Source organism: Eschrichtius robustus, chromosome 13 (genome assembly GCF_028021215.1).
Source record: "Eschrichtius robustus isolate mEscRob2 chromosome 13, mEscRob2.pri, whole genome shotgun sequence".
NCBI classification, from domain to species: domain Eukaryota; kingdom Metazoa; phylum Chordata; class Mammalia; order Artiodactyla; family Eschrichtiidae; genus Eschrichtius; species Eschrichtius robustus.
Window position 1 is genome coordinate 103,814,069 of NC_090836.1, and position 21,525 is coordinate 103,835,593.

Here is a 21,525-nt window from a genome sequence, read left to right on the forward strand (position 1 = left end):
TTTTTTTTTTAACATAGTTTCTTTCACTGTACAGTCATTTTAAACTTTTATATAGTTAATTTGTTAAGCTTTTTATTTATAGTTTCTGAGATTTGTGTCTTGCTTAGGAAGACCTTTTTCCCATCCCAAAGATAGCAAGATATTCTCTTATATTTTCTTGTATTTTAAAAATCATTCCTTTATACACATACGTTGCATTTAGATCTTTGGATCTTTAATCATCTGGAAAAATGTTTTTGTATGGTAAGATATATGTTCTAACTTTCTTCTCTGGAAATAGATACTGTATTGCTGGGACGTCATTAGTTGGTGGGCCCCTTGATTTGGAATGCTCTTTTTATCGCAACTAAATACAGGTTTGATGTGAACCGCTTATTCTGTTACACTTATCTCTCTCTTCATTTTAGTTTTGCTCTTAGAATCCTAATGTCTTAATTATTGTAGTCCTAGTATACGTTTTCTTATCCGTTAATGCAAATTCTTTTACGTTATTCTTTTTGGAAATTTTATTGGCTGCTCTTATGCATTTGCTCTTCCAGATGAACTTCAGGTCGGCTAATTAAGTTTCAGTCTATCTTGAAACTTACATGCAGTCTATCCTGTTGGAATTTTGATTGGCTTTGCTTCGAACTTAAAGGTGGACAGTTGACAGCATTGTAATTTTGAGTCTTAGATCCAGTCTTCTGTGTCTTCTTGTTTTTATCTCCTAAATTTCTCTTTGGTCATTGCCCTTCTCTCACTGTCACCATCCTAGCCACCATCACCTCTGCCTTGGGCTTCCTAAGTAGCCCCTTAAGTGGGCTCTTTGGGGCCACTGGCCCCGCTGATCCTTTTTCCACACTGTGGTCAAGGCTTTGCGTAAGCTGTTCCCTGGGCCCAGAATATTCCCCTTCCGGCCCCCTCTTCTCTCAGTTGATCTCTCCGCATCTCTAGGTCTTATTTCAGTTCTCATGTCCTCAAGGAGACCTCCCTAACTGGGTACCCCTTCCCACTGAGGACTTCATTGTGCTGTTCACTTCATCTTTTAAGCACTTAATCCAGTCGTGATTTTACATTTGCCATGACCTTGGAGTGGGAGGTGAGTTCCCTGCGCCTGGGGGCTGTGTGGTGGTCACTTGAGTAATTCCCCTACCGCTGGCCTTGTGCCTGGCCCCGTGGATGTGTTCCTTAAATACTTGTTAATGTCAGTCAGTGAGCTCGGTGTTTTCCTCTGTTTCTTTATGTCTTTAAGTAAAACCCTATAGTTTTCTTCACGTGGTGTTGTGCATTTCTTGTTAAGGTTATGCCTGCCAAGTTTTCTATTTATTTTTTTCTCAGTAGTGGCAAGCTGTTGATTTTTGTGCCTTGCACCTGCCCGTCTTGCTGAACTCAGAACCCTGGTTCCTGCCTGTCTGCTGGTGCTGCCGGCCTCTCTGCTGGCTTCGTCCTCAGGCTGGTTGGATTCTAGGTGGCTGTCGCAGTCCCCAGCCTGACACCTGACCCGAGCAACATTCAGAGGAAGCAAGAGAGGGTTACCTCCGACACATTTCCCAGGAGCCAGGAGGAGCTTTCTCAGAAGCCTCCAGCTAATTTGCTCTCTCTTCTCAGTGGTTCAAATAGGGTCCCAGGCCCATCGCCGAATCAGTCACCGGTGAGGGCGTGGCTTAGCTCCATACCAACCAACCTGGTCTAAGTTTAGAGTGAGGCAGGTGGGTTCAGCCTCTCCTGGGCTGCTGGGGGTGGTCACTTTGCATAATCAGGATTCTCCTGGAAAGGTGGAAGGGGCGAATGGGCCCGGGGTGAAAGTCCACCCCTGACATCTGTCAGAGCAGTCCTGTTACTTCTCCCGTCCACTCATTCCAACACCATAATAAAGTTATCATATAAGATTTCCTGATGCGGAACCATCCTTTCATTCCTGGAGTAAATCCTACTGGTGTCTGCTATTCTTTAGATATCCAGTTGTGTTTTGATCTAAGATTTCGATCTTGTCTGTGTTCCAAGAAGCCTTCTTAGTAATGGAAGTTAATCGTGGGGAAGGACTCTGGGACGTGAAGGTCACTTGGTTCCTGTGCCGCCACGGCCAAGTCACCTAACCTCTCGTGAGACTGTTCCTCTTTCACCTTGTAGGATTGCAGCCCTAATGAACTCAAGCTGTTTGGAGGATCAAATAATATATATGAAAACTCCTTTTAAACACCAGAGCTCACACAAAGTCAGAACTGTGTCTCATACTGTCTATTTAAGGTACCATTTTTATGAGCTTCTTTCACGAAGAGAGAGAACATTAACGACTGAGATTTCTCTCGGCTTTCTTCATAAACGATCATCAGAAAGCCAGGCTCATGCAGTCAGAGAGGCCCTGGGAACATGATTGGTAAACATTGCGTTATTGGTGTTCGGATATTAGGTTCCTGCTTTTCATAATATCCTTAGGGAACTGGGGAAGATTTGATATTTTCTGAGATTGCCGTAAAATGCAAGTTATCGCTGGTACTGTTGCCCAATTATTCCGTACTTATTTTACTTAGACTTTAGTAATTGGAAAAAGATTAGATGCCAGGACTTTGTATTTTGTTGATTATATTACCAAAGTCTTCTCTTTAATCATTTCTTTTATTCCTAGTATTAATCATTAGCTCTGAGCTGTTAGGTGGAGGACCTAATGGTGGATTCCTAACTTAAAGGAAAGAAATAATTACTTCAGTTTCTGTGGCATTGACTGTTATCTATCTACAAATTGAAATGTGTTCTCTAGCTGTTCAGAGCATGTGATGGATACACTGGAGGAGACCCAGAAGGTCAGACAGAATTCAGGGGCCCTTATCCTTGCCCCACCACCCCCGGCCCAGGCTGTGCCCCATCCTGCCCTTCGTCCAGGCTCCTCTGCCCCTGCTAGCCCCGCCCCTCTGTGACCCCCCCCCCCGCCCCCCACTGTAGGTGTTCGTTAGGGCAGCAGTGACTTGTACTCTTTAAACTTGATTGTCCTTGGTGTGTGTAATATGGCTACATCCTTATCAGTGCTGTGTAGACACAAGCGTATCTCCATGAAGGAATGTCTTTCAAAAGCAGTCCTGGGAAAAACACCTCACGTAGGTCTTCTTAAACAGTAAGTGGTGAGAGTGACATGGGATGAAAGAAAGATGTGAAGTTGGGAGGGGGAGGGAGTGAGAGAGAGAGAAAGAAGGAAGAGGGTGGGAAGGAAGGAGGGGTGGAAGGAAGCCGAGTCCTCTGGACCTCACCTGTCTCGGTGGCTGCAGGGACACTGGGGTGCGTTTAGCAAACACGTGCTAAGATTTCAATGCAAACAGGTCACGTTTAGCTTTGCTTGAATAGAGTGGAAACGTCTGTCGTCTGTTGAGAAAAATCAGTCTGGAATTTTTATCATTTAGGTTCAGTCTGGTTTCATTTACGGGGCTCTTTGCCCCCTGGTAACTGGTGGAGGGTGTCACCACACAGTGGAAGGTTTGCTTGCTGTTTGTAACCCTGTTCTTCCCTGTCTCTTTCTTGTCAACAGAAGAATTGCGGAAGTTGAGCTGGTCCGGGATCCCGAAGCCCGTCCGTGCCATCACATGGAAGCTGCTCTCGGTAAGTCCCCCCGGGCCTACCTGCCCGTGCGTCTTCCTCCTGCGAGGCCAGGCTCCCGGCCCTGTCACGTGCCCTGGCTGTGCCGCGGTGATCTGGGCCTTCGCCGGGGCTGCGATGGCATTTCCCATCCTTTGCTTAATTTCAAGCTTGGTTTGACAAGGCTGGCAGAAAATGAGGATAAGTCATAATTTATGACGCTGTATTCTTCTTCTCTGATTTTATTAGTTTTTAAATCTCTGTGGTACTTCCAAACCTGTGGTATAGAAAAGTTCCAGCATAGAAAATTATTTCAACTCTGAGGATCCAAACAGGGAAATATGTTTGACTGAGGATTTTTTTTTTTAAATGTTAGTAACCACGACGTTAGAAACAGTTTGTGTTTGTGTGATGGAGGCTGGAGTTGTGGCTTGCTCACCCCTAGTGCTGAGCTGCCCGTCGTGGAGGCTTCTGGAGAAGTTCGGGTGCTGGTACTTCACCTGAGTCAATGTCAGAAGTGAGCTTGGCCCTGCTGAAAACTTCAGAATAGTTTATTGACAGCATTCTTCCCGCTTTCCTTTTTTTATTATTTTTGGAGCTAAGTTAATAAGGACCCCTAAGAGTTTACTCTAAATTGGGTCTGACTTTCAGTATTTAAAAGACTCTTTCCTGCTAACGAGTCTTGATAAATTTGCAGCTTAGTACCTCGTAATCCTAATTGCACATGCAGCTCTGAACGGTGAATATTTATTGATTAAATATTCTCTTGACATTAAAATTAGACCTACTGCAATTGCTTATGTTTTTGTTGTTTGGTGTTTTTTATTTTAAGCGTTTGTATCCCGTTTTCCAAATGTCCTCTAAGATAGGTTACAGGAAGTTTGGATGAAAATACCTTTAAGAGCCTCTGTTGCGGTTTTGTCTTTGTTAAGGGTGTGCTGCACCTGGTGGAGAGTCCTCCGTGAATTACACTGTCCCGTCCTCTTTCCTTTCGTTGTCAGCCTCTGTGGGTCATGGTTTAGGCCCCCTCACGTGCTGCCCGGTGATTGACCTGGAAGAGGGGCCAGCTGGGACTCAGTGGACAGAGGGGCAGAAGAGGAGATAACACGGGCTCCACTTGGCTGATCTGAAGGGATGGGGGGAGGTGGGCAGAGTCTGTAACCAGGAGCGCTGGGGATGCGGGTGACAGAAAGTCCAGCCTGCTCAGGCACATTTATTCACTTAACCACCACTGATTACAGGGGCCCTTTGCCCGGAGGCAGAGGGGAATTAGACACTAGCCCACCACAGTGGGTTGGGGTGCTTGGGTTTGGTCAGGGGTGCAGCAGGGTTTGCTCTGGGGGCCACAGACTGTGGGATGTATGGGATGCAGGCGGGCACTATGGGTGAGAGGAGGGCAGCAGTGTAAGTGCCGAGGGCACACGTTCTGGGGGGGAGGCCTTCACTCCCAGGGTCTGCAGGTGGTGGTGGTGGGGGGGAGGCCTTCACTCCCAGGGTCTGCAGGCGGTGGTGGTGGGGGGGAGGCCTTCACTCCCAGGGTCTGCAGGTGGTGGCGGTGGGTGAGAGGTGGGGGAGAAAGGACAGAGATGAGTGGGACACTTCTGGCTCTCTTAGGCTTGCGTTGATCGCTGAGTTAAAAAAAAAAAAAAAAAAAGCGTTGGGGTCAATGAGCAGAGCCTGTCCTTCCAAAGGGGGGGCACCAAGAAAGAGGGGGCCGTTCCAGGGCAGTGCAGACTCACGCAGTGCCAGGCAGGGCTTCTTGGAGAAGGTGGGATGCTTCTGTGGCATCTCGAAGCAGGTGTCAGGGCTCCTCCGGAGAGGGAGATGAGGAGGTCACGTGGCCTGGGGCACGCAGCAGAGGCAGGACCAGCAGGAGTGAAGGCCGAGGCGAGCCGGCTCCCCAGGAGCCAGCAGGCTGACCCCTTGGATGAGGGAGGGGATGGGGAGGCACGGGGAGCTGGAACTGGGGGAGGCCAGGTCTCAGGGGCCACACCCTGAAGGCTTGAAGTGGGGGTCTGGGGGGCTGCGTTTCTGGTGAAGCCAGGAGCCTCTTGCAGGGGCCGTTGGTTGGCTTATCCGTTCATTTGATCAGTATTTATTGAGCGTTTTCCGTGTCTCAGGCACTGTGTGTGATGCCAGGAGGTAGCAGGGAAGGGAAAACGACCACGTCCTGTCCCTCACGGGGCCTGCGGAACAGGGTGGAGTCCCTGCCTTCCTCTGCTGCCCCTAGGACAGAGCTGGATCTCACTGCACGGCAAGGAGCCCATCTTCCCAGGAGCCCGCATCCCCAGTGCGCTGCTATCTCCGGCTCTCTTCCTTTGCTTTTTCACTTGTTTTGCAAGCATTTATCGAGTGCATGCTGTATGCCAGACCGTGCACGTGTGAGAGATTCCTCTGGAAGCGGTGGTCTGTGCCCCTTGGAAGGGGGTTAGAGCTGGGGCAGGGAGAACGGGAGGGGGAAGAGGGGGTCCAGGGCTGCAGGTGTGGGTGGGGCTCAGGCAGTTGAGGAGAACAGGGTGGGCGCTTTGGAACTGTGCTCACTGACCGTCCAGGCCCGTGCGGGCGAGCAGGGGTGTCACCTCAGCCTGCAGGGCTCCTGGGCTGCACATGGTGCAGCCACGGGGGCAGGGAGGGGGCTCTGGGCACCCAGGGGCAGGGAACCCAGCGGGTTGAGGGGTGCTGGTCAGACCCGGGTACGGACAGGCGGAAGGAGGTCGGACCGTGGGCGCCGTCACCTCCTGTCCTGTAAACCGGACCCGGGGGCTTGTTTCTGAGGCTTCTCGTCCCACGGGTGCTCCCGGCGCGGTCAGCCTCAGCGCGTGTCCTGTGGCAGGAAGCTCAGGCGCACCATGAACCCTGCCCGTCACGCAGCCCGGGCCCAGCAAGTGTTTCTCGTGGGTCTGTCCTCGGCTGGGCGCTGTGCAAGTGCCAGGCCCAAGGGCGTCGCGGGGATGGTGGGGAGAGAACCCTGCGGGCTCCTGGGCCGCGGGGGAGGGGGGCGTGTGGAGGAGGGGTCTCCGCAGTCAGGGCTGCCTCTCGGTCGTTCTCTGTCTCCGAGGGTCTCACCCAGCCTGACACTCCTCTCTCCTGGGAAGCTCTCGCAGATCCTGATGTTTGGGCCCATGAAACAGATCCGAGCCTTGGGTGGACTGAGGTGTCAGGGTTGGTACCGACTCCGGCTCGCTGTGACACGGGGTCTGCTGAGCGCCCACCCCAGGCTCGGCAGCAGGGACGTGGCGGTTTCAGGTCACCTCTTGACCTGTGTGGCTTTCCATTCTGGGTCCACATTCGTGTCACCTGGGCAGCTTGGGAAGTACTGCTATCTGGGTTCCCCAGGGGTTCTCAGGCGGGCCCGGGGTTGGTGACTGCTGCTGCGGGACACTCCGGCCCCACGTGGGACAGGGCGGGGCACCCCCGAGCCCGCTGGCAGACAGGGCGCTGAGGGCAGCGCACCTGGGCGGAGGTGCTGGGCGGGGGAGCGGCTGGGCCTGACTCAGCCGGATCGTGCGGTCCGGGGCTCAGCTGCCGGGGCAGAGGTGGGTGTCCCAGCCCCCTCGGTGTCCAGGATCAAGAGTTGAACCCAGGATCGGGAAGAATTTACGCTCTGTCCAGTTTAGAAAGACCACCAACCACAGCTGAACTTGAATATGAGTCTAGTTCAAGACCTGGCTAACGAATGACGTTCCCGACACATTTAAGATTTGTCGTTAACACGATTCTGGTGGCTCGTGGACGAGCACTGTTCTTAACTGATGAGTAGGAAATGCTGCTTTAATGAAGAAAGATGGGAAACTTGGCTCTGGTCGCTTATGGAGAGCTAACACATGCTCTAGAACTTTCCATTAAACCACCACTGACGCTGGTTGACATTGAAATTCCATGCAAGCCGTGCAGTAACTTTTAAAAATTAATCCTGTAGACACTGCTTTATTTAAAACAGATAACCAACCAGGACCTACTGTATAGCACAGGGAACTGGGCTCAATAGCCTGTAATAACCTAAATGGGAAAAGCACTTGAAAATGAATGGATACATGTATATGTATAACTGAATCACTTTGCTGTGCACCTGAAACTAACACAACGTTGTTAATCAACTATACTCCAATATAAAATAAAAATTAAAAAAATTAAAAAAAATTAGTGCTGTAGAAAATCATATTTTTGACTCTTAAAAAGAACTATTTCAGAAACATTGAACAAAAACAAAGTAAACACTTGACATTTATGCTAGTCAGTAGAATGGTTAGAAATGATCAGTGAAACTCTGGTATCGTCTTTCCTTCTTTCAATATATTGAGGTGAGTTTGCACGTGAACCCAGTGGGAGGGAGCGGTTTGATGTTTGTGTCACCGGGACAATTTTGATATAAGTATATGCATGCATTGTTTTACATTTATGATTAGTGTTTTTATAGCATGCTAATACAGCAATTAAGTTTTCTGTAGTTCTGTCATTTAAAATTCAGTGCATACTTGAATATATTTCATTTGCATAATTTCCAGTCTTGCTTAATTATCTAGGGGCCTCAACTTGCATATGTGTGTTTTCCTTTAGGAACGGGAGCGTCAGGAGTATGTGTGGGGTTTTTTATTGCCCGTGTCCCTGTTTTGATACCCTTGCCTTTTAGGAGTCCTGTTTCGGTACGTTAGTTAACGTTTGGGGGTGGCGAGAATTTCTGGGTACTCGTTCACATTCACTAAGAATCCTTTGGTGACACTGCAGGTGATCTGCATAAGGCTGTCCACTCTGACCCCGGCTGACACCGGGGTGGCCCCACTGCCCTGGCCTGGCACACATGTCCATGCCTGTCCTGTGCCAGGCTGTTGCGGGCTTGCCCAGGACCGGCCAGGACATGCGGCCCTGTGTGCTCCATGCGGCTCTGTCACCTTTCTCAGGGCGTCTGTGTCTGTCTCTCTCCACCTCCATCCTCTCCTCCATCACCAAACCCAACCCAGAGCAGTACTGGGCCAGCGCAGCCCTACTTCTCATCAATTAGCTCAGACACGTCCTCCCCAGCCCCCAGGGCAGGGGCGCTTCTTGGGGTGTGACGGTGTCCTTGCACATCTGTTGACATCATTTGTTCATCCACCAAGTATCTCTGGAGCATCTGTTGTGTCCGGACAGTATCCTGAGCCCTTGGGGGCCGTGTGTGAACAAAAGGGGTGACGGTTCCCGCCCCGATGGAGCTGGCGTTCTAGTGGGATGACACAAGCAGTAAACGCAACGAGTAAACTTCACAGTATCTTCCAAGGAGCTGAGTGCTACAGAACAAAGCGGGAGCAAAGTAGGGGGGCTCCTGAGGGTGAGGCCGGCGGCCGGGGTGGCGACCTGGGAGCAGGCACTTGGGGGAGGGGAGGGACGTGGCCACGCAGGGTCTGGGGCGGCGCGTCCAGGTTCATGGGTTCTTTGGAGAGGGATGCACCAAGTCCAGCAGCGCGTGGGCCTTCGGGACGCGGCGCAGACCGGGCAGCCCCGCTGCCTGGAGCCGTGCTTGGACGGTGCGGAGGGTGAGCGGCAGTAACTAGAGGCGTCCTCGGCCCCGAAGCCAAGAGGAGGGGCCGCTCCAGTGGAAGGGCCAAGCGGCGCCCGAGCCTGGAGCCCAGACCGAGGGCGTGGGAGCTGGCCCTGCGGAGGAGGAGGAGGAGGAGGAGGGCGGGCGGCTCCATCAGGCCTGGCAGGTCCTGTTCTAGGCGCCGTGGCTCCTGCCGTCCGCGCCGCAGCCTGTCCTCGGAGCTGAAAGATTCTCTTGTAAACGAAGGTGCACAGCCGAGTTCCCATGACGTTTTACCGACAGGAGCATCCTGCGGGCTGGATGTGGCCTGTGGGTGGTAGTTTGCCGACCCCGATGCAGAGGAGAAGGGCCCCGGGCAGAGGGAGCAGCAAACTCAGAGGGGCCACGAGCCAGCGTGGGTGCAGGGCGAGGGAGGGGAGAGTGTCCCCCGGCTGAGAGCTGGGAAGGGCCGGGCCGGGCGGGCGGGAGGCCTGGCGGGAGCAGGATGAGAAGGGGGCAGGGTCTCTGGGGCGTGGTGCTGGGTGGTCTGGTCCTTCGTTTCCACAGCAACGCCGGCAGCCGTGCGGGGATGGCCTGTCGGGTGGGGAGAGAGGCAGGGCCTGGTCCACCGGCCGCCGGCCACCGCAGCATCCCCGCATCCCGGTGCTGTCAGGGAACGCGCGTGCGTGACAACGTGGTGCCGGGGGACTCGGTCCCCGTTTCTGTGAACGAAGCCAGATGGCCCGAGGAGGTAGGGCCTCAGGTGGGCCGGCTTTGCCTTCAGTCCCCCGCCAGGTCTGCGTGCCTCTGGGGCCCGTGTCCTCACCTGGGGACAGGGTCGGCATCGGCCTGCGTGTGCCGGCGAGGGTTGGAGGCAGGTCTGTGTGTAGCCTGGTGGGGAGCTGCCCCTCCGTTTCCTCACCCGTGACTGTGGCAGTTTTAGGACAAAGAAAAAGAGGTAAAGCCTGGTAACCGTTACTCTCCAGGAGGTGACAGAGACTTGACGTGGCAGTGAGGCCAGCCTGGGCGTGGTCGATGCCCCTGGTCCCAGGCGGATCCTCTGAAGCTGTGACTTCCCTCGGCGGGGCAGGGCTGGGAGCCCAGCAGGAAGGGGGCTCTGTGTTGGGGCCCCCCCGGGCCGGCGTGTTCCAGGTGGTGCTGGCTGAAGAGGCCGCGTCCTGAGCCGCTCAGGTGGGTGGTTTGCCAACTGGCATGTGGAGGCTCTGGCGGGCCTGGCACTCCATCCACACTGGGGGGCTCCCGTTTGTTTTTGTTGCTGGTGTAATTACGTGAAGCGGTCTGCTCTTTGGAACGCAGATGCCTCACTTGACCAGAAGATAGAGGCAGGTGGGAACCGCGGCCACTCCTTTCCTCGGTAGTAGGGCCGCTCACTATCTGACTCTCATGTGTTGTCAGATGGACCTGCTGCTCTGGGAATGGGCCCCTTTCCGACCAACGGTAAATAATTGAAGCCGTGTGAGGGCAGGTGTTCTCCATGGGGGCTCCTCCTCGCTGCTGGGGAAGGTGGAGGGCAGGTGACACCTTGTGCCAAGGCTGCTGGGATGTAAATTGCTACACCTCCTGGCAGGGTCACTTGGAAAAAAAGGCATCAAGAGCCTTAAATATAGCCCGTATCCCTTGGAGCTAACGATGCACTTGTGGAAATTTTACTGCTCACGACCACGTATTTTAGAATACTGGACAACTGAAAGTTGTCAAAACGTTCAGAAATCGAGGAAAGGTTAAAAAGAAATCTGTATAAAGAAATATATATGGTGGAAGGCTATGCAGCCTTGGGGATCAGTGGTTTTAGAACAGGGGTTGGCAAGCTTTTTCTGTAAAGGGCTGCAGAGCAAGTGCTTCAGCACGTGTTTCAGTGGGTCACATGGTCTCTTTCCGACTACTCAGCTCTACCTCGGTTGTGTGCAGCCATACACGTGAGCAAATGGGCGTGGCTGTGTGCCACCAAAGTTCTGTTTATAGAAATGGGCAGTGGGCGGGCGTTTGCCGACCCCTGTAGTGGAACAGTACGACGTGACAACGGTAATATGGTCATGATTTTAAGTTGAGATACATAGGCATGGAATGTTGGAGAGGAAATTTCCTTAAAAAGGACTAGGCATTAAAAGTAAGTTGGGCTTCATTAAAGTCAGGAACTTCTCTTCATCAAGACATCATTAGTAGGGAGAAAGGGCAAACCACGGGGAGGAGGAGGAGATGCTTACAACAGGACTCACGTCAGACTGTATATGGCAGGTGCTTATGAATCAGGAGGAGAGAGGGGGACCACCTGACAGGGAAGGGAAAGGGGCTGCACTCAGATGACATACACGGCATCCTTCAGTCCACTGGAGATGCAGGTGAAAACTACATTCTGATAGCTACCTCCGTGAACCCATCAGGATGGCCAAAATGAAAAGATGTCTGATCGCAAGTGTTGGTAAGGATGTAGGGCAGTGGGCGTTCCCATGCACTTCGAATGGGAGTGTAATCACTTTGGAAGATTCTTTAGCAAAATCTGTCAAAGGTGTGCCCACCTAGTAGTTCTGCTCCCAGGTATATACTTAACAAAATGCGTATCGTGCATTATGAAAGGCAGGTACAAGACTGTTTATCACAAAAACTTGGTAACAACCCAAATGTCTGTTAACAGAACGGATTTCGTACATGGAGATATTATGCAACAGTGAAAATTTTTTTATTTTATTGTTTTTTATTTTTGGCTGTGTCAGGTCTTAGTGGCAGCACGCGGGATCTTCGTTGCGGTGTGCTGGCTTCTCTGTAGTTGTGGCATGCGGGTTTTCTCTCTCTAGTTGAGGCGTGCAGGCTCAGTAGTTGTGGCTCGTGAGCTTAGTTGCCCCTTGACATATGGGATCTTAGTTCCCCAACCAGGGATCGAACCCACGTCCCCTGCATTGGAAGGCGGATTCTTTACCAGTGGACCACCAGCGAAGTCCCACAAGAGTGAAAATTAACTACTGTTTTCGTGTTACAAAATGAATGAATTTTTCAAACATAATGCTGAGTTTAAGCGACGAGGCAAAAAAAAAAAAAAAAAAAAAAAAGGTTCTATGTATATAAAGTTCAGAAATAGGCAGAATTTATCCAGGTGTCAGGAGTCAGGGAGGTACCTCTGACACCAGATCAGGAGGTAAGGGTCAGTGGTTGGAAGGCTCCCAAAGGGCCCTGAGACAGGTTCAATCTATGATAATTCACACACACTTTTTGGGAGCACACGTGCACACACACATTATATTTCAGTACATGTTTATTAAAAAGTTTAAATGGTGTGATCCAAATGTGATAAAACAAATGTGCATGAGTGTGTAATCTGTAATACAGAACAAATGCTATGGAGATGCCTTAGAGAAATAAAGGGGATGCGTGTGCTCACACAGCTGAGAAGATGCGGCTGGACTTAGGTTGATTTCATCATCAAGGCAACTGAGCGCAGCTCTTCTTAAGTCAGCTCTTCGTGGTGGACCTGCAGCTCGTGGTCCTCCCTCATGGTCACAGAGTGGCTGCCGCAGCTCCAGACTGTGCACATTCTCTCTGATTCACAAGCAGCAGCAAAGAAGGCCCCGGGCCTGGCTTTTGTGCCTGCATCGGGTCCCCCCTTTACCCCTGAGCCTGTCGGTCACTGGCTGGTGGGATGGTGTAGCTGTTTAGCTTATTAGCCCATCAAGACCTGTTCTGAAGGAAGGGAATTACCCACCTTCAGGTGGCACATGGGTTGAGACTAGGAAGACGCAGTTCCCAGAGGCTCTTCAGGGCTCTGTTTGAACAAAGGAGGCATAGATGTTTAGCAGTAAGCATGGTGACGTTGACTATGGATGTGGAAACGCTTTGAAACTCAGAAAGCACCGCAGGGGATGTATTTGTTCATTTTTCACTCATACGTGAATGCACTCAGTGAAAACTCGGGTGCCTGCCGTGTGGCTGGCACAGTGAGGGGCTGGCTCCGTGGAGCCTTGTGCCAGGTGCTGCTGGGACGCTGTGTAAGCAGCCTCCTGGAGGGTCAGGTCCAGCCTCCGGAGGGAGTGACGTTGAAGGGACACTCGAGGGATGAGGAGGGACATTCGAGGGATAGGCTTTAGAACGTTAGGAAGAAAGCAAGGAGAAAAACCCTTCTTACACGGGACGCAAGGACCACTAAATATAAAAGAAAAACTTTGTCCGTTGGACTTCATGAAAATGTGAAACTTCTGTTGTTTGAGACATAAAAAGGCAAGCCAGAGGCTAGGAGAATATAATCACAGTGCATATATTTGACAAAAAGACTCGTGTTTCGAATGTATACAGCACTCATAAAACTCACTAAGAAGACAAGCAACTGATTAAAAAACTGGGCAAAAGATTTGAACAGACGTTTCACCAGAGAAGAGAAGCAGTGGCAGAGGGCTTTGTGAAAAGATGCTCAACATCATGAATCATTCGGGAAATGAAATTAAAAGCCCTCGACAGAGTGACTGATATTAGAGGTTGACAATACTGAGTATCAGGGAGGGTGTGGAACGTCTGAGATTCTCAGGCATTGTTAGTTGGGATGGAAAATGGTACCATCCTTCTGGGAAAGGATCCGGCAGTTTCTTAGAAAACTAAACATACACCTACATTATGACCCAGTAACTCTGCTCCTAGGTATTTACCCAGGAGAAATCAAACTGTATATTCATAAAAATCTTGTGCAAGAATATTTATAACAAGCGTTATTTAAAATAACGCCAAACTAGAAACAACTCAAATGATCAGCAAAGAGTGAATGGCTTCACAAGCGGGTAAATAGCCATACCCTGGAAATTCCACCCGGGGAGAAATAGGAGGTCACTGTTGGTTCCTGAAAGGATCTCAAAAAACAGCAGGCTATCATACTGTATTTGTCTTTCCCTTTCTGACTTACTTCACTTAGTATGATCATCTCTAGGTCCAACCACGTTGCTGTAAATAGCATTATTTTGTTCTTTTTTATGGCTGAGTAGTATTCCATTGCATATATGTACCACAGTTTCTTTATCCATTCATCTGTTGAAATCTAAAATATGGCACAAATGAACTTATCTACAAAACAGGAACAAACTCACAGGCATAGAGATCAGACTTGTGGTTGCCAAGGGGGAGTGGGGCGGGGAGGGAAGGACTGGGAGTTTGGGGTTGGTAGATGCAAACTATTACATATAGAATGGATAAACAACAAGGTCCTACTGTAGAGCACCGGGAACTAGAGCCATTCTCCTGGGATAAACCATAATGGAAAAGAATATTAAAAAAAGAGTGTCTATAGGTGTATAACTGAGTCACTGCTGTACAGCAGAAATTAACACAACACTGTAAATCAACTATACTTCAGTTAAAAAAGAGCCAGCAGGCCGAGTGAAGGAAACCTTGCCCCCAGGCACAGGTCTCCACTTACGGGCGATTCTAGGGCGGCAGCCGCGACCTGTGGGGAGGAGGGGGTGGGGGGACCGCAGAGGGCACTGGGGCGGTTTTGGGGCGAAGACACTGCTGCAGTCTTCACGGGGGCAGTAGTCACACAGCTGTACACCTTTGTCAAATGTCATGGAACCGTTTCCTGAAAAGAGGCACCTTCTATTTTATCTCTGTTGTGGCGGTAATGTTGACTGAAAAAGTAGAAAATGTAAGACAGGAGTCTGGGCTCTTCATGGCCACCCTTTGCTGCCTGCTGGACCCTTTCTGAGTCCGTATGGGGCCTGCGGCTGCCAGAGCCCAGGAGCCTTTGGAGAGAGGAGAAAATGTGCATGAGAATTTACACATATGTGTGCGTACACACACAAACACACACACAAGCATACGCACGTGTGTATATATATATGTGTGTATATGTGTACGTGGACACACATATACACACATGTATGTACACACACGTGTATATTGTAGCGCCTACACACTTCTGAGCTCTCCATGGTGTCCAAGGCATTTAGAGAAGGGGGCTTTCATCTCTCAGCTGTGCTATAGATGAGCGCGGTAAATGCCAGCCTGCTGCCCTGGCTCCGGCCCACTCTTATGCGGCTGCAGGTGAAGTTCCATCACCTCGGTGGAGGCTGCCGATGCCTGAGCCCAGACCCCCATGGAGTGCGGTCTTCCCTGGGGCTCAGCTCACTGCTTTTCTTTGTGTCTCTTTCTTCACAACTCATTTGTCCTCCCCTCTGTGTCAGATTTCAGAGCGCCAAGCTCGTTTAAGATGTGAGCCTTTTGACTACAAACTTTTCACAGAGACTCCAGGAACTACCATTAACCGTATATGTACTTTTCTTGTTTGTTTTTTTTCTCACGCAGGGTTACCTTCCTGCCAACGTAGACCGAAGACCAGCCACTCTCCAAAGAAAACAGAAAGAATATTTTGCTTTTATTGATCACTATTATGATTCTAGGACGGATGAAGTTCACCAGGATACATACAGACAGGTGGGGATACTTCTTCTTTTTCTTGTCACTTGAACTACTCGGTGGCATCTGCCTTCTTGGAGGAAATGCTTTATCTGGCAGGTTCCTGATTGGGTCACAGGTCTTTATCTTCTAGTAAATAAATAAACTTGAAAACAAATAATGGTGAATTCCCGCTGATACTAGCACCTTGCGCATCTCCAGTTCCTTCTGCAAAAGTGGGAAGGGTGCTCTTTTTTTTTTTTTGAACGGGTATTGATTTTATTGAATAGTTTTTTTTTTTTTCACACACACACACACACACACACTGTATTTTATTTTTACAGGAGATAAATAGACTGACATCAAGCATTGTACATGGATGACCACAACAAAAGCAACAATGATTGCAATTACCAAACATGAAACGCACTCATACTATGTCATAATATTGACATTCAGTCCAGTAATCCTCCACTGTAACAACTCCTTTACTCTGCAGTGAAAATTGATTTGTATGTTCTTTGCCTCTGAGTGGGAAGGGTACTCTTAATTGGAGCCACAGAACAGGTAGCCCAGACCCCTCGCTGTGCACTGAGATCCTCCCCCCGACCCCCGCCCCGCCCTGGGTGGAGGGTGTCTTGTGACTCAGCGAGCGTCCGTCTGACCAGAAGGTCAGGAGCGGACATTTGTCTGGGTCGGGTCAGACGTGTGAGTCCCCTGGGCCCCGCGGGCGCTGCACTCTGCTGCTGTCAGGGGTGTGATGTAGGTAGAGGAGAGGCGTGCTGCTCGGCTCGGTTCTGGAGACACAGTTCAGTCCATAGCAGAGGTGTAGCCAGCTTACAAGTTTGCTATTTAGTTTAATACAAAATGGGTATAATTATGGCTTCTTGAATAGTCAGTTGACAGTGCGCATGATGGGAAAGATACTTAAAATTGATTTACGGTTCATGGTGTATCCAGAATTTGCTGTTAGAATCGCTCGAAGCCTTTATAATTCTCATCGTCTTTGCAATATGTGAGAATTCAGAATGGTTTGTGCTGCAGTTGAACAAAAAGGTGGTGAGGAATTGGTAGCACTGCCTCGTATTCTGACATGAACGTCTGATTTTCCTGATGCGTGTCAGTACTGAGTATTTCCTCTTGGAAACCCGACCTCTACGTGAATGAGAGTTGCCGAATTTTTCCCCCTCAGATGTGGGATACCCACATCTCCTTGTCAGTTTGGTGTAGCGCTGTAAAAAGGTCCAAAGACAGGCCTTAGCTCTGATTGCTAATCACAGTTTCTTTAAGTTAAATGGATTGCTGGAAGGCATCTTCCCCACACAGACACGTGGCAGCTCTGCAGGAAGAGTGACTTGTTTGGGGACCGGGCAAGGGAGATGGGGACAGGGACCTGCTTCCGTCACCTTCCAGGGCGGGGCCTTCTCTGCCTCTGGCCCCTGCTGCCCACACTGGGGCTTGTCCTCTGTCTCCCACCTGGGCGGCTCCCAGGCCACACGATGCTGCCACCCGTCACTCTGGGAAACTGATTTGTGATACAGATTGCATTTGGATTGGATCAGGGAAATACTAGCTTACCTGGTTTGTTTTTCCACTTCACTGGTTTTAGGGAATGGGTACATTCGGTATTGTGTTGCATGTATTTTTGCTGTGTGTGGTTTTTTTTTTTTTTTAATAAATTTATTTATTTATTTTTGGCTGTGTTGGGTCTTCGTTGCTGCTCGTGGGCTCCCTCTAGCTGCAGTGAGTGGGGGCTTCTCTTAGTTTGGTGCGCGGGCTTCTCATTGCGGTGGCTTCTCTTGTTGCAGAGCACGGGCTCTAGGCGCGTGGGCTTCAGTAGTTGTGGCTCGCGGGGTCTAGAGTGCAGGCTCAGTAGTTGTGGCGCATGGGCTTAGTTGCTCTGTGGCATGTGGGATCTTCCTGGACCAGGGCTCGAACCCGTGTCCCCTGCATTGGCAGGCGGATTCTTAACCACTCCTCCAGGGAAGTCCCTTTGCTGTGTTTTTATTCCAGAAAAAGACGTCCAAAGGATGACACGAGCATCTATCAGCAAGATTTACCAGGCTGCATTCTTTTATGAATTTCTTAAGGGAAAGTTAATTAAAAACGGGTTGCATACATTTTTATTCAGTTACTGTGATAGGTAATAAAAAGCTCCTGCGTTATTGTGAATCCCCCAAATGTTCCTGCGTTACTGTAATTGAGCACAGTGTAAGCTGTGGCAGTGTTTCCCGTGGGCCTGCTTGCTTTGTGCTGAGCACACACGCCTCTTGGAGGTGGGCCCTGGGCCGTCCTGGGCGGCCGTTTCAGGTGCTCTGTTCAGGTCAAGGTGGAGCCGGCCTGGGTTTGGGGCTTGGGCACCCTGGTCTCTCCCTGCTGCCCGCTCACGGTGTTTGACCCATGAGCTGACCTCAGCCGGCCGTCTGCCCCGAGGGGTGTGGCCTGGCCTTCCCGCAGCACTGGGAGGCCGCAGGAGGCCAGGGTCCCCTGTCTGCTTCCCTGTCCCTCTTCTGTCCTCTGTTCATTTGAGTTCTGTGTTTACTCTTCGGGGGAAGATGTCCCGTCCAAAATACACAGAGTCGGTCAGAACTAAAGGTTCATCTGTGTGTCCTCCCCGCGCTGCGGGTTCTGCAGACTTCGCGGCCGCCCCAGCGGCTCAGTCCTGTGGGGGGGGCGGGGCACACAGAGCCGGTGCTGGAGTGCACCGTCCTGTCCCCCAGCAGGCGCATGACGGGCAGCTCTTCTGTTACATGGGCTGTGCTGGCCCGCGGCGTGCCGGGGACAGACGTGTGCCCACGTGACTCTGATGGCAGGGGATCAGTGCTCTGAGGGTGACCCTAGGGGACGCCCTGGTCAAGCGGGTGAGAAGGTTCTGGGCTCCTGCTAGTGGCCAGCTGCAGCCTTCCGACCCCACCAGACTGGAATGTTCCCTCCTCCTTGTCCTCGCCCTCCCTCTGCCCCTCCTCCTCCTCCTCCCCCCTCCAGGTCTCCTCCCCTCAGCTTGCTAGATCCCTCCCCGCGTTGCTCAGTGGGTTGGAGAAGGGTTATTTCTTGTCTTCTCTGACGCCATCTCCTCTCCTCTCTAACTGTCCTTCTCACCCTCCCTGCTGCCTCATCGTCCACGCTCCCTCAGCCCTTCAGTCAGCTGGCCCCTGGCCCCTGGCCCAGTTCTTACCCTGGGCAATCTCATCCCCTCCCTTGGTACCGCTGACGGGCAGCTGATTTCCAGGCTCTCCCCCGAGGGAAGAGTTCAAGGCGGGAACCTGTGAGTGCGAGAACGATTCCCACGTCTCAGAGCCGTGCAGCTGATGGAGCTCTGGGGGCTGTCGATCCACCTTCTTGTTGGCTCTTCCCCAGTAGCCCTATCGAGGGACGTGGCAGGTGTCTAACAGGCGAGGATGCTGAGCCCCAGAGCCTGGTGAGGGGCCCAAGGCCACGGTGCTGGCGAGGCAGAGTGAGGAGACTCGCAGGCCCTTGGGTCTCAGAACCCTCGTGGTCACGGGCAAGGACGGGGGATGAACCTGCATTGTAGGCTCCCCGCGGCGTGCAGATGTGCACGTCTTCCCTCGGCCCGTTTGGGCCATTTTCCTGGGTTGGATGGGGATGGTGATAGCGTTGGCCCTGTGGGGTGCTCGTGTAGGGCGTTGGGGGCCGGCCCGGATGCCAGCTCAAGCCCCGAGCGATCTTACTTGGTTGCGTCTTGAACCCGCAGGTGTGCTGCCCTGCGGTGCGGGGAACTTTGTTACGACTCTCGTGTCGGATGGTGGTCAGGCGGGGATCAGCTGATTCTACCAGAGGTTTTTAAATGCGTCCTCTGAAAAGTGCCCTGGGTCCCCCAAGGATTTTGTAAAGTGGAGAAAACTGTGGCCGGGGTTCGAAGAAGAAGCTGTCACAGTTGAACACTTGTACACTGTTGATGTGCTTGAATCGCTCCCCGTGTCAGAGGCTGGAAATCAATGTTTGCTAATTGCTATGGATCCTGTTACTAAATAGCTGAGGGCCTGCTCTGTTCCTAATCACGCAGCTGCCACTGTTGGGTTGGAAAGCGTGGAACAAGCCTGTCGTGCTAGGACGGGGGCGGAGAGGGGGGGCCCAGGCAGACAGAACCTGCCTCTCCTCCACGGGAGAACACGTGACACAGAATTTGTCTCCTCAGAGAGAGCAGACCGAGACCCAGAGCAAATCCGTTGCTGTTATTAAGGATCGCCCTTTAATCATAATGCCTGTCATGATGTTCGTCATCTTTTAAAATACGTGTGTCTTTCTCCTCCATCTGCAGATCCACATAGACATCCCTCGAATGAGTCCTGAAGCATTAATACTGCAACCCAAAGTGACAGAGGTAAGAGCTGGGATCCGGAAGCTCCCTTCTTGGAGGGAGATGGGTGCCCACCGTCCTAGTGGCTCCACCCACGGCAGGTGTGGGGATGGCCCCTGGGGACAGAATCGCCAACCGGAATTGCTAACTGTTCTTTAAATATTTTTATTGCGCAGTACTGGTGTGTACAAAAGAACGTAGTTGGAGTTGTGTATGTAGTTGACACTCACGAGTCCACCACCCAGTTTAGGACCGAGAAGCCCACTCGAGGGAGACTGATAGTGTGGAAGCCACCTGCTGTTCTCACTCGTCTCCAGGCCCCTCCCCAGGAGATGACCTGTCTCCTGACCTGTATCTGTGATTCTTCACGCCTTTAATACATGTCATGTGACACTGGGAAAGCCGTGTTCTGGAGCCCGATCATTCCTCTGTGTAGTCTAGTCTCCGCAACTTGGCTTTTTTCATCTACATTATTTTCTTAGATTCAGCTAATCTCTGTGTCTAGTCGTTATTTAAATATTCCACACTTACTGTTGCCTTTTTCCTGTTGGTGGACATTTGGGTTGTTTCTGCGGTTTGCTATTGGGAACAGTGTTGCCTGGAAGCTTCATGTACAGTCATGCAGGTGCCCCCTGGCGGGGATTTCTCAAGAGCATTTACGAAGAAGGAAGATTGTTGCAAGGTTGGCTGTCAGCCTGTTAAACTTTCCAGACGACGTCAGGACGCTCTCCAGTGGGTTGTCCTGATTCAGCTCTCCCCTGTAGAGGGCCAGCCGTCCTGGTGCTCACACCCCTGCCAGGTCTGGGTGTTGCCAGGCTTCTCAAGTTCTGTCTCTGGTGGGCATTCTTCATTTTCCTTTTCTCTCATCACCCGTGGAGTAAGCATCTCTTCGTGTATTTATGTGCTTCTGTGTCCCCCTTCTGGGAAATGCTTGTTCCCACCTTTGCCTGATTTCTTGGGTGGTTGATCTAATTGTTTGTTGGTTGTTGATCTTTATATATTAGGGATTCTAATTCTTTGCAGTTGGTATATGGCAGATTCCTCCTCCCACTCTGTGGCTTGTTTCTGACACTTTCTTCTTGATGGCTGTCACGATCAGAAGTTCTCAGTTTTCGTGGCGTTGAACTTACCCATCTCTTCTATTAGGGTTAGCTTCCTGAGGAGATCTTTTCCTACCCAGACATCCTCAAGCCGTTCTCCCTCCCTTATTTTCACCTCAAAGTTCTGAAGTGTTAGCATTCACACCTGTTTTAATTCATCTGTATCCGATGGCTGTGTGTGCTGTGAGGTGGGAATCCAGTTGAACGTTCTCCCGTGGTGGCCAGTCCAGCTTGTCTCCCCACGTTTGCAGTGTCCCTCTGTTCATGCCATTTTCACATTCACGGAGATCTGGTCTCTGTTTTGTCCCAGTATTCGAGTTACCTTCATTCATTCAGCTTCACCCTAAGTCTCAGTATTTGGTAGGAGGTGTTCACACCCCCTCTTCCTCTTCAAAAGTGATCAGGTCATCTTAAGGCTTTGCTCTTCCACGTAAGTCCCAGAGTCAGGGGGCCAAGGTTTTCTCTCTCTCTCTTTTTTTTTTTTTTTTTTAATATTTATTTATTTTCCTTATTTCTTTTTGGCTGTGTTTGTTGGGTCTTAGCTGCGGCACACAGAACCTTTTTGTTACGGCGTGTGGTCTGCTCAGGTTTCTCTCTAGTTGCGGCACTCGGGCTTCTCTCTAGTTGTGGCGTGCGGGTCTTCTCTCTCTAGTTGTGGTGCACAGGCTCCAGAGCGTGTGGGCTCT

General features: G+C 51.0%; 1 protein-coding gene across 4 annotated transcripts in view; it reads left to right on the plus strand.

The window, feature by feature from the left end:
* TBC1D22A (TBC1 domain family member 22A) overlaps positions 1–21,525 on the plus strand; it is a 315,289-nt gene that overhangs the window by 95,661 nt on the left and 198,103 nt on the right. For all 4 annotated transcript variants that reach the window (XM_068561086.1, XM_068561089.1, XM_068561088.1 and 1 more), the window contains exons 5-7: positions 3,497–3,567; positions 15,332–15,460; positions 19,701–19,763. In XM_068561086.1, the coding sequence (XP_068417187.1) occupies positions 3,497–3,567; positions 15,332–15,460; positions 19,701–19,763 (263 nt within the window). The remainder of the gene's footprint in view (positions 1–3,496; positions 3,568–15,331; positions 15,461–19,700; positions 19,764–21,525) is intronic.